This window comes from Polypterus senegalus, chromosome 17, assembly GCF_016835505.1.
Source record: "Polypterus senegalus isolate Bchr_013 chromosome 17, ASM1683550v1, whole genome shotgun sequence".
Lineage (NCBI taxonomy): Eukaryota > Metazoa > Chordata > Cladistia > Polypteriformes > Polypteridae > Polypterus > Polypterus senegalus.
In genome coordinates, this window is record NC_053170.1 from 3475804 (window position 1) to 3489352 (window position 13549).

A 13549-nucleotide genomic window follows, 5' to 3' on the forward strand; every position below is an offset into this window, starting at 1 on the left:
GGAGGAAATGTGACATCAGGAGTGGGCGGGGCCTCCTCGCGGTCCTGTTACACTACTATGTGGGCGGAGCCGTGGGGGACGGCTAATAAAAAATAAAATCTTCCACATAAACAGAGACAAAGAATAACAAATGTAAAAAAACCAACCGGCTGGTCCCTCTGAAAGGGCTTCTGCTCCTCCTCCATTCCTCCGTGCACAGGTCCTGGTCCTTCCTCCTCAGGTAGATCCCAAGATGTTTCACCAGACACTGGATTGTAAAAATAATACTGTCCACTCGCCTCGTCAAGGACTTTTTCCCATGTTGGAAAAACTAAGCTGCCTGAAGGCGAAGGGGATCGTGGCTCCTCTGGGGGGTCTTCTTGATCACTAAAAGGATTGTCCCAAGTGGTCACACCAGTCCCTGGGTTGTAGTAAAATTCCTGGCCACTCTGCTTGTCAGTGTGCACCTCCCATTCAGAGGTTTCTGAGAAGTGCCTGCGGGCCACAGGAGATAACGGGATCTTGGAGGGAAGAGGAAACTTCTGTTTTAGATCTTCCACATTTGCATATACAGAAGTGCTTGGATTTTCTTTTGCTGTCTAAAGGGAAAGAAAACAGAGAAACAGAGACTAAGAATTTACACGTCAATCAACAGTAGAATATATTAACAGCATTTGAATCAAAATATCAAGATTCAGGTTGTGTGTGCCTGTGACGATGCGGGTTCTGCTCCATGCTTCCGGGAGCCCTTGAACTCTGGAAGGTTACCGATGAGCCCGGCAGTGAGGCACTACAATGGAGCAAGGGGATGGATGGTGCAAAAGTGCAAAGTGCTTTTATTTAAAACCGACAACAAAAAGAAACAGTGTTCCAATAAATAGTGCAATGCTTCAAAAAGTCTTCATTAAATAAATAATCCATAAAAACAGAAGTGAAGTGGAGGTTAAAAACACCATAGAAAAAAACAATCCTTTTAAAACAACGAGGTTAAAACAACGCTGGAAGCAATCCTTTAAAACCACAAAGCCCAGTTTCTCTTTACCTGGCGCCTCCCCTGCTTCTCCCATCAGGCTTTGCAACAGGAGAGTCACCATACCTGCAGCTGACCTTCTTTCCACATATCTGATCTGGTGGCCTTCCGATCCCTAGCTCCAAAACTTGGCTTCCCTGGCGACCAGGACGCTCACGTCAGGGAATTCACTGCCCAAGCCTCCTGACTCCCGCTGCCTTCTCGGCCTTATGCGGCCAGCCGTCCTTCTGCCGGTCACTCCCGTTCCTTCATAAAATGCTCAGTGGGAGCGACCGCTTCCAACTGCCCTAAGTGTTGGCCAAACACCCCTGCTAGGGCTCATTGTCCAGCTGCCTACGAGCGCTTGCTCTCGCGCCCACCAGCGCTCTCTCTCTCCTCGCTGCTTCCCGCATCCTCCATTCTTCCTTTTCCTTTTCTTCTTTAACCGCCTCACGCTTCTATTTATGAAGAGGACGTGGCAGCTGTGGCAAATCAGCAGCCCTGAGAACAATCGCGGATGCGGCCAATTTCTCACCTGTGCACTTCGGTGACAGACGCCCACATCACGAATCATCCCGAGAACCGCTTCAGCCACACAACCACCATGCCTCCTCGCTAAGCCACGAGTGTGGGGATTATTTATTTAAAACTGGCCTTCCTGATGAAGGCTGTGGACACGCAACACCACAGTGCCATTTGAAGATCAAATAACTAAAACAGTTCCTAACAAATGCTGCCTTAGAGCAATTAAACCTGTGCTCGCTGAAAGTCGGGAACGACAAAGAAACAGACACCAATATAAAATAAAGAGAAAATTCTTTATTCTTGGTGAGTCAGAGAGACTGCAGCCCGGACCATAAAAAACGCCCAATGCCTCCGACCGCTGGCTGGTCAAAACAGACAATCCTGCTTAAAAGAAAAACTTCCTCTTTATATTACCGGCTTATTCATTAGCCAAAGAGAAAAAACATGACAGTTCATTCTGAGGTCATACATAGAATGCTGTAAATTACGGTTACATCCTGATTTATGACATGCAGGAAGATACAAAAATAAAGAGTTATCAGGCCCTCGCACTCCTAAGGAGTACGTCCTTCTCAGTATACACACACAAGACCAATTTAAGCAGTTTCTTATAGTTCATTACATTAGTTATAAAGAGATGACATTCTTGTTTGATTAGATTAATAATCCTTATTTATGAATTCATATATTTTAGAGCAAGAGTAAAGAAAACAATCGGATTGATTTATAATATCGCAGGGTGTTCTGTTAGTATCAAGATGTCGGCATTTTCTCATAAAAGCCAGTCTCATATTCTGTGCATAAACTTAATTCCTTTTCTATCTAAATGAAGATCAAATCACACCGAAGTAAAAGATCATATAGCTCTCTGCAGCATGACTAATACAAAATACAGTCCTTGAGTTAAATACTTATAATCATTACAGTTAATGTTTTTTCTTCCTCAAACCGTTTCTAGGAATCCAGCAAAAAACAGATGAGGCCGCAAAGGTGAGAAGCCTTCTGAAAGGTGAAGCTTTTAGCAATCAATTTGAGGCTTTACACGTTTACTCTGGAAGAGGAGATCGTGTTTGATTAACAGAAAAGAGTGAAGTGGCTTTGGCAACCCACAGGATGGCAGTGCAGGCGTCGGCCCACCTTGAGAAAAAAACAAGCAAAACAGCACGACGACGCTGTGCCCCCTTTGTTTTCAGTAAGTGCTTTGAACTTTTTATTTTGTGTAAGTTGTCTTTACACAAGTCAAGCAAAGTGAGCCCTTTTATTGGCTAACTTATAAGATGACAATATGCAAGCTTTGCAGGCGACTTCTTCAGGCGAGATGGAACCCCTTAAGTGGCAGTGCCTGGCAGGCAGATTACCACGGGTGTGTGCTGGCGTCTGATGAGCCTGATGCTCTCGACTCTCAGATCGCGTGTCTGTCTTGTATTTCCGAAAGGACGCGCAGCAACTTTCTCAAGTTAAATAAGTTGAAAAAAGAAGTCTCAGTGATTAGCAAAATTGGATATAGTGAGGGTGTTAGAAATAAACTTGACCCCTTAGGTTTAAAAGTTGGAGATAAAGAATTCAGGGGTAAACGCTGACCTAAATTTGAAATCACATATTAATCAGATCACTAGGACTGCATTGTTTCACCTAAGGAATAAAGTCAGACCTCTTATAACGTTACAAGGTGATGAAAAGTGAGTTCACATTTTTCTTTCAGTCAAGTCGATTACTGTAATGCACTCCTTGCAGGACCACCTAAGAAAGACATCAGCGGGTTGCAATTAGTGCAGAATGCAGCAGCCAGAAAAAAAACCCGAGCACATCTCACCAATCTTGGCATCTCTGCACTGGCTACCTGTGTCAGTTGGAATTGACATTAAAATACTACTAAAGGTTTACAACGCCTTAAATAATCTCAATCCCCGTCCTATATTTTGGAATGTCTGTCCCCTTACACTCCAAGTCATAACCTTCAAATCAAAATCCTTTATATATATATATATATATATATATATATATATATATATATATATATATATTACGCTACTGTGGCTGTCCATTTGTCAGTCCAGGATTTTAAACCACCTGTCGCTCACAAACCGTTTGACTAATTGACCTGAAATTTGGTACACATGTACTACGTGGCCTCTGCTGTCTGCTTTCAGGGTGATGATTGACCTCCAAGGTTATTCCTCTTTTTATTTTAATTTTACTTTATTGTAAAATCAGCTCTTGGCAGTGGCCAGCAGGGCGGCGCCATTCTCACCCCCTACCACCTTTACCGTCACTTCCACTTCCTCTTCATATCTTTTACCCCCAAGCTGTCAGACTCCTTGACGCCATGCTGCCCCTTGGGCCCATCCACACGGCCTCAACCACCTCTAAAAACAGAACTTTTATACATGCAGGCCACTTTCCTGCAAAGACGAGTGTGCAGGTAGAAGAGAACTGAAGATCTCATACTGACCTTTAAGGATTTGGACACTCTTGATATCCTTCTGCTGTGAAACATTCTGACCGGTCATTGTTTACACACGTCTTAAACAACTACAGTATTATCATACACCGATCATTTCTGAATTACCTATATCTATTATGTATTATATTAATATCTATTGACTATATTTATGTATCTAGACTGCAAATACCATACATTGCATCGATGTTCATATTGCTTACACACAGCCATTAATGTCTAAACCACTGGCAGTAAAAGTGAGTCCACCCCTAAGTGACAAATGTCCAAATTGTGCCGAATTCGCCATTTTCCCTCCCCGATGTCATGTGACTCGTTAGTGTTACAAGGTCTCAGGTGTGTTAAAGTTGGTGTCCCCACTGTCACACACTCTCTCTCTCTCATACTGGTCACTGGAAGTTCAACATGGCACCTCATAGCAAATAACTCTCTGAGGATCTGAAAAAAAGAATTGTTACTCCACATAAAGATGGCCGAGGCTATAAGAAGATGGCCAACACCCTGAAACTGAGCTGCAGCATGGTGGCAGAGACCACACATCGACAGGTTTAACAGGACAGGTGCCACTCAGAACAGGCCTCGCCATGGTGCCCGTGCTTAGCGTCATATCCAGAGGTGGTCTTTTGAAGATAGACGTACGAGTGCTGCCAGCATTGCTGCAGAGGTTGAAGGAGGGTGGGGGGTCAGCCAGGCAGTGCTCAGACCATATGCCCGCTGCACATGGCATCACATTGGTCAGCATGGCTGTCATCCCAGAAGGAAGCCTCTTCTAAAGAAAGACAAGCAGACTAAGGACATGGATTACTGGAACTGATGAGACCAAAATCAACTTATTTGGTTCAGATGGTGCCCAGTGTGTGTGGCAGTACCAGGTGAAGAGCACAAAGACAAGTGTGTCTGCCTACAGTCAAGCGTGGTGGTGGGAGTGTCACAGTTTGGGGCTGCAGGAGTGCTGCCGGCACTGGGGTGCTACAATTCATTGGGGGAACCATGAATGCCAACATGTACTGTGACAAACTGAAGCAGGGCAGGATGCCTTCCCTTCAGGAACTGAACAAGATAATGACCTCAAACACACCTCCAAGATGACCACTGAGGGTAAAGGTGCTGGACTGGCCAAGCATGTCTCCAGACCTAAACCCTATTGAGCATCTGTGTGTGTGTGTGTGTGTGTGTGTGTTTGGGGGGACATCCTCAAACTGAAGGTGGCAGAGCGCCAGGTCTCTAACATCCACCAGCTCCGTGATGTCGTCGTGGAGGAGTGGAAGAGGATTCCAGTAGCAACCTGTGAAGCTCCAGTGAACTCTGTGCCCAAGAGAGTTAAGGCAGTGCAGGAAAATAATGGTGGGCAGCGACACAAAATATTGACACTTTGGGCACAATTTGGACATTTGTCACTTAGGGGTGGACTCACTTTTGTTGCCAGCGGTTTAGACATTAATGGCTGTGTGTCGAGTTATTTTGAGGGGAGAGCAGATTGACACGGTGATGATACAAGCTGTACGCGGACTACTTGACATTGGATCAAAGTGTCACATCTTCAGTGTTGTCCCATGAAAAGATATCATAAAATATTTACAAAAATGTGAGGGGTGTACTTACTTTCATGAGATACGGTAACTTTGCTCTTCTGCCTTGCAACGTAGAATCCACATACTCATCTGTGACTGAATAAAAATCGAACTGATTGAACTAGTCCTGTCTTCCTCGGGGGAGTTTTTTACTTCCACGTGTCCTCCCAGCCATTCAAGCTTACCTCTGTCTTTGTAAGATACTGTATAATATTATTGTCTAATTTTGTTTGTTTCATATTACCTTCCTTATATTTCACTCTGTAAAGCACTTTGAGCTACATTACTTGCATGAAACGGTGCGATAGAAATTAATATTGTTGTTGTTGTCTTCCAAAAAAAAAAAAGATGCGAATGGCCTTCTAAATCCCGCATGCTACAAATTGGAAGATGGGAACTCGACGAGCTCTCATTTTTAAGCACTTTTGCAAAACAGGCAGAAGTAACAAAGGGGGTGCTTTGTTTCATTTGATAATAAAAGATGTAGAAGTGCCATGATGAAGTGGCACCAATTCAAAGGCCGCTTCCTGCCTTGTGCCCGATGTGCTCCAGTCTGCCACAACACCCACTGATGCACATGGAGCCAAATCACCGACTCAGATCTCTCCACGTGAGGGATGGGGAAGAACCTGTCAGAAAATGGAGGGCCCTTAATAAAGGATCTGTAACCTGCAACTAGACGTGGGATTTGAACTCGAGGAATTGGATTTGTGAGGCGGCAGCTCCGACTACTGCGTCACCACACCAGTGGAAACATAAACAGGCATGACAAAAAAAAAAAAAGGATCCAGTTAAATGTATATAACATTTTTATATTTGATAACATCTCTAAAGAAGAACACAGATGAGCAGCTCTCTAGTAACACGCAGAAGACAGATGCCGTCATGAGAGTGGAAGGAGGTGTGAATGTCTGTCGAAATTTAGCGCAATTCAAATGACATTCTAGAATTATGTGAGAAGTCAAGCAAAATGATTGGCGGACTAGAAAGATTACAAGATGCAGGCAACTCAGGCCCCTTCTTCAGGCGAGACGGAAACACAAACAACAAATACACTCAATTACCAAAAGTATCAGGACACCTGCCTTTACACACACGTGAACGTTAATGACATCCCACCCTTTGCATCTCTTAACAGCTTCAACTCTTCTGGGAAGGCTTTCCACAAGGTGTAGGAGTGAGTGTGTTTATGGGGATTTGTGACCAGGAGAGCATCGGCGAGGTCAGGCGCTGATGTTGGATGAGAAGGCTTTGCTCGCTCGCAGTCTCCGCTCAGATTCATCCTAAAGGTGAGGTCCACACCAAACTCGCTCCTCCATTTCTTTAGAGACCTTGCTGTGTGCACTGGTGTGTGTGCAGTTAGTGCTGGGAGGTACACTGGTTCATACCGAAAACCGTTTTTTATTTTTGTGGTGATATGGATATTTCTTATATTGCAACACCGGTTTAAATAGCCTAAACAAGGCTCTGAACGTGGCGCAGCAGGAAACTCTTTAAGGGGGGGATCTTTTTCACTGCTGCACCGCTAAACACGTACATGCGTTAGTGGAGGTATTGAGCGGTGAAAATGGACAGACAACATTCCGAAACTGAAGCTCTAGCAGACGATAAAGTTGAACATGAAGACACAGAAGAACTTTTACTGAAAAAAGGAGTCATATCTGTTGTCTGGAGATACTTTGGTTTGAAAAGGTCAGATGTGGACCAAGCAACTATTTACTGCAAATGCCATCGAGCTAAAGTTATTGCCAGAGTTGGCAACACAAGGAATCTGCTGCACCACTTTAGTGAATGTATGGAACTAAGATTGTCACCATCCACGTCCTCAGGTAAAACTGAAAAAGCGAGAGGACACTCGAGTCAGACGTCACTTGTAGACGCGTTTGCTAGAAGGTACTGCCTACGACAAAATAAGCAAGCGGTGGATCGAGATAACCAACGCCATTACAACCCATGTAGCTAACGTGCCAGTGGACAGAGATTGTTAACATTAACAGAAAGTTAACAGAACTTCCCCTTGGGATTAATAAAGTATCTATCTATCTATCTACTTGGTTTACAAAACATATTGACTATTTATTCCTTTTCTAAGACATGTTCAATGACAAGCACCTCTGGATATTTTATTAAGTCTAAATGCCTCTTTGGATGGTTGAAAATATGTTGTCAGAATTATAGTTTAAGTTGTTTGCAAAATTTGTTCAATAAAAAGGTTCTGTATTTTGCCTGCAACTGTCATGGAGTGTAATTCCTTCTCTTCATTACTGCCACCCCTTGAAAACGATCACTTTATGGTGATATGCAAACCTGGATTAATACGTGTGTGCACATTAAAATGTTTTTTTGTACAATTCTCATGATGGTGGAACAGGTTCTTCTTAGCCAGTCTGCTGCAGTAATTGCAGTGGAAAATGTGGCTAACATCCACTCATGCATAGGAAAAAAATACCGTTGAATACCGTGAAACCGTGATAATTTGGAAAAATACCGTGATATAGAATTTTGGTCATACCGCCCAGCACTATGTGCAGTCATGTTGCCATCCCCAAACTGTTTCCACAAAGTTCAAAATGGCTTCGTATGCTGAAGCATTAAGAGCTCCAGTCACTGGAATTAAGGGGCCGAGCCCAACCCCACACCAAACTTTACACTTGGCACCAGGCCCCCCGTCATCTGCTTTCCCCAGGTCCACAAAGACGCAATGCGACTCCTTCTGGCCTTCTCTCTACTTCTCCATCAACACCCTCAGAGCAAACATCACATCTGTGGTGGTCTCTCCTGGCATGACCCCATCCTGCTGCTCACTAATCACCACCTCACTTCTTAACTGAGCTTCCACTTCTTTTTCCCATAACTTCATTCTGTGGCTCGTCAGTTTTATCCGTAGCCTTCACAGCCACTGCAGAGTGGGCTTAATAATCAACGAACCTCTCAAGTTTGGTCATCGGTGGCATGTTGAATTCCTATACTACATGGACAATAAAATGAGGCGGGTGCAAAGAGAATATAAAGACAAAGAGATCAAATCAAAAAGAAATTGCTTTGCAAAAACAAATGTGCTTTTAGGAAAAGAGATTGTGATAAGTTTTATGATCTGTTGCGGCGCTTCGTTTGGCTACAATCTGATGAAGTCACTTGAACAGAACAGATAAAGCAGGCGCCTCATTTTCGTACGCGGCCAGGCAGGGCCACCAGGCTTTTCCGTTCAAGCCCACCATCACCGTTCTTGGCCGTGACTTACTGTATGCAGAAGTACAGTCTTTGTTTGGCTACAGCCTTTAGAGAACGGAATTGGAGTAGAAACTGAAACTGACAAAGTAATTACACTTTTCTTTATTTATTTAATCACTTTACATATATAATCAGGGAAACGTAACCGTCTTTTTATTTTAGTGGACCAAGAAATTGCTGAATTGTACTTCTATTCGGTAGAATATCATTTTAAAACTCATGTGGGGTGCGCAGCCAGTTTTTTTTCTCTGAATTTACTATCTTACTCTTCTTTCTTTATCTATCTGGTTTAGTACAATGCTGTATACACCCTGCCGTTCTTTCTTAAACTCTGTGAACTGCCTTGAGCATAGTAAAGGCGCTATATAAATCCATCCATTTTCTAACCCGCTGAATCCGAATACAGGGTCACGGGGGTCTACCGGAGCCAATCCCAGCCAACACAGGGCACAAGGCAGGAACCAATCCTGGGCAGGGTGCCAACCCACCGGCTATATAAATAAAATGTATTATTATTAAAAGTGGAATACAGTCTTGGATTGGGCACCAGTACAGAACCATACTCATCTTCACATTGAAGACCAGTCAGCGACACCCTAACTAACAGTCCAATACGACTCGGAGTCCTGCCACGTGCAAACGTTTGCGGACAACACTGCTGTGGTGGGCTGCATCAGGACGAGTATAGGAACCTAATCAAGGACTTTGTTAAATGGTGCAACTCAAACCACCAACACCTGAACACCAGCAAAACCAAGGAGCTGGTGGTGGATTTTAGGAGGCCCAGGCCCCTCATGGACCCTGTGATCATCAGAGGTGACTGTGCAGAGGGTGCAGACCTATAAATACCTGGGAGTGCAGCTGGATGACAAACTGGACTGGACTGCCAATACCGATGATCTGTGTAAGAGAGGACAGAGCCGACTATACTGACTTAGAAGGCTGGCGTCCTTCAACATCTGCAATAAGATGCTGCAGATGTTCTATCAGACGATTGTGGCGAGCGCCCTCTTCTACATGGTGGTGTGCTGGGGAGGCAGCATAAAGAAGAGGGACAAACTGGTGAGGAAGGCAGGCTCTATTGTAGGCACAGAGCTGGGCAGTCTGACATCTGTGGCAGAGCGACGGGCACCAAGCAGACTCCTGTCAATCATGGAGAATCCACTGCATCCACTGAACAGGATCATCTCCAGACAGAGGAGCAGCTTCAGAGACAGACTGCTGTCACCATCCTGTTTCACTGACAGACTGAGGAGACCCCACACTATGCGACTCGGGGGGTAAACATTAACATTATATAAAGTTATTGTCTGTTATACCCGCATTGTTATCACTCTTTAACTTAATATTGTTCTTTATCAGTATGCTGCTGCTGGAGTATGGGAATTTCCCCTTGGGATTAATAAAGTATCTATCTATCTATCTATCTATCTATCTATCTATCTATCTAACCAAACACACGTCTTCAGGGATGTGGCAGAACAAACAAAACACGGAAGCACCCCGAGAATGAACGTGTAAAACTCCAAACTGGCGACGGACACTCAAAATGCCGGATTTGTGAGGAAGCAGCGCTGAGCAGCGAAGGCCATGTGGCTTACAGAGTGACAGAAATAGTAACTGAGCACACGCTGCAAAAACGCAAGCAATTAAGACTGTCCTGGGATTAATACATTCATTACAATAAAGAAAAAACAAAAAATCACAATCTATTAGTTTCGTTTTAAATTTATTAAACTGCTACGTGTGAAAATGAGTTGATGTTATGTGAAATTTGTTTATATGGTTGTGAGACATGGATGTTGTCAGGGGGGTGTGCTGCCCCTGATATCTCTGAAAAGGACGAAGGTCCAAGTCTTTAGAGTCCATGGCCGCTGTCCGGTGACCTGAGATGAAGACTCGACTCCTTCATGTGTGTCTCATTGGAGGGTCCTTGGGTCCTGCTGGTTTGACTTTGTGTTGCTCACGGAGTCCCGAATGAGTCACGTGACCTGCACAATGAGGGAGCGTCAGTTATGACACTACGGCCATGTGGCACCATTACCCGAGGGGGATCCGGCTCACAGGATCCTAATTTCTGAGGACCAGGCCAAGGGGACGCACACGCTAAAAACTGGCTGTGGCAGATAGAGGCTCATTTCCAGAGGGTGGGATTGGACTGCGTGTCTGCCTGGGGAAGAGGTTGCCCACCAGGATCCCGAGCTGTTTCGTTGTGTGGTAGGAGCAGCTATGTGCTGTACCAGTGCAGGCATCCCTAACCTGACCTGAAATGTGTTTCTTTGTAACCACAGATACCATTAGCTTGTGAATACAATACAATTTATTTCTGCATCACCCAAAATCACACAAGAAGTGCCACAATGGGCTTTAACAGACCCTGCTGCCTCTTGACAGCCCCCCAGCCTTGAGTCTCTAAGAAAACAAGGAAAGACTCCCAAAAAAATCCTTGTAGGGAAAAAATGGAAGAAACCTTAGGAAGGGCAGATCAAAGAGAGACCCCTTTTCAGGTAGGTTGGGCGTGCAGTGGGTATCAAAAAGAAAAAGGGGGTCAATACAATACAATACAATACAAGGCACAGAACAGAACAAATCCTCAATACAGTAAAAAAATAACAATCTTACAAGTATGGAGTAGAATATAACCGTAGGTGATATCCCATGGGCAGCACGGTGGTGCAGTGGGTAGCGCTGCTGCCTTGCAGTAAGGTGACCCGAGTTCGCTTCCTGGTTAGGTGCATTGGCGATCCTAAATTGGCCCTAATGTGTGCACCCTACATTGGGTTGGCACCCTGCCCGTGGTTTGTTTCCTGCCTTGCACCCAGTGTTGGATGGGATTGGCTCCAGCAGACCCCCGTGACCCCGTAGTTAGGATATAGCGGGTTGGATGGATGGATGAACTCTAAAGCACAAGTGCAATCCCAGCCTACTCCCTCTGTGACCCTGAGTCAGTCCCTTCAACCGCCAACGCTCCCCATGTGTAACTGTACAAGAGGCTTGTGATGTGCGAGTCACGTTGGAAAAGTGTGTCAGTTAAAAAGAAATACATGAAAATGTCACTTGGCTGGGGGTTGTTAGTATGAGAAACATGCTCCGCGTTCAATACAAGCTAAAATAACCAGGCCCAAAAATAAATCCAGCAGACACACGCAAACTCGGTGAGCGACTGTAGGTCAGACCTCGTCAAATGCTATAAATCACACTCCCAAAAAAGTCGAGTCTTTGTATGAAACGTCAGCCATCAAATAAAGACTAAGCTAAAGGGGGACTGCAGTTTCACACAGTGTAGGATGACCAAAGCGGCGGCAGCCCACCCGAGTCACCCTGATAATTGCCTTTCAGAGGTCTTTAGCAGGAGTCTGCTGACTGATCATCAATCAGATGCTACTTCATTTCTCCATTGTTACCGTGAAAAAGAACATTTTGTACAGTAGGCAAAAATTGTGTGCGAGCCCCTGGGTAATGCGAAAAACTCTGTGTACCCACCCACGACCCCCCCAATGCCTTCACACAAAGGCCAGTGGCTCAATCTCAGACATATGAGTGCATGTTAAGAGTGATATACAATACAATACAATGTATTTTTGTAAAGCCCAAAATGACCCAAGAAGGGCCACAATGGGCTTTAAACAGGCCCTGCCTTTTGACTCTCTAAGAAGACACAGAAAAATATCCTAAAAGAAAACCTTTTAGGGAAAAAAAATAGAAGAAACCTTGGAAAAGGCAGTTCAAAGGGTAGGTTGGACGTGCAGTGGGTGTTTAAAAAGGGAGTAAACACAACACAACACACAGTCGCCCTCAATACAATATAATAGTGCAACAGAAATATCAGCGGATCACCCTCAGGGAATCGCCCCAAATGGCCGTAGTGCCGTAACTGACGCACCCTCACAATGCAGGTCATGTGCCTCATTCGGGACCCCGTGAGCAACACAAAGTCAAACCAGCGGTACAATACAAGACAATACAATATAATACAGTTTATTCTTGTAGAGCCCAAAATCACACAAGGAGTGCCGCAATGGGCTTTAACAGGCCCTGCCTCTTGACAGCCCCCCAGCCTTGACTCTCTAAGAACAGAAGGTTCTCCCAAAAAAACGGAAGGAACCTCGGGAAAGGCAGTTCAAAGAGAGACCCCTTGGCAGGTAGGTTAGGCGTGCATTGGGTCTCAAAACCAAAAGGGGTCGATACAACACGATGCACACAACAGAACACAAGTCATCCTCAATACCGCCGAATAGTGCAATAGAAATATTACAAGTACAGAGCAGAACTCAACAGGAGATGACAAGTGGGCTGACGGTGGCCTTCTGGGGACACAGTGCAGTGCTGCTGCCTCACATCTCCCGAGTCCAAGGCCATGTCAAGGCAAAGTTAGCAAATGGGATCCGTCAGGAAATGGAAAAAAACGATCAGGTCATTTCTTAATGGAGTTTCCACCATTCTCAATGTACTGGCGTGGCGCCTGGCCTGGCAGTGCCAGCAGAATAAAAGACTTTGGTCTTGTCCTCGCCAACCACTTGTGCACCGCTTTCTTTTGATGTCGTCATCTGTTTTTGAATCGACAACCACCCAGATTTTTTTATTTTTTTTTTTTAGCTGTCCAAAAAGTCCCACGGTGCCAAATCTGGTGAATAAGGAGGACGTGGCAATACATCCAACTTCAGTTTCTCCAGACAAGCCCTGGTGTTCTTCGCAGTGTGTGTTACGGTCTGGCAGTCCTCGAGACCAGCAGTGCCCACCGCTTGGACCGAATAGCAGGGTTCATGTTGGTCT

General features: G+C 44.8%; 1 protein-coding gene across 5 annotated transcripts in view; it reads right to left on the reverse strand.

Annotated features, from left to right (window-relative positions):
* The window catches only part of arhgap27l (Rho GTPase activating protein 27, like), a 186665-nt gene that overhangs the window by 75453 nt on the left and 97663 nt on the right, over positions 1 to 13549 (reverse strand). For all 5 annotated transcript variants that reach the window (XM_039740601.1, XM_039740600.1, XM_039740599.1 and 2 more), the window contains one exon: positions 147 to 578. In XM_039740601.1, coding sequence (XP_039596535.1) covers positions 147 to 578 — 432 coding nt within the window. The remainder of the gene's footprint in view (positions 1 to 146; positions 579 to 13549) is intronic.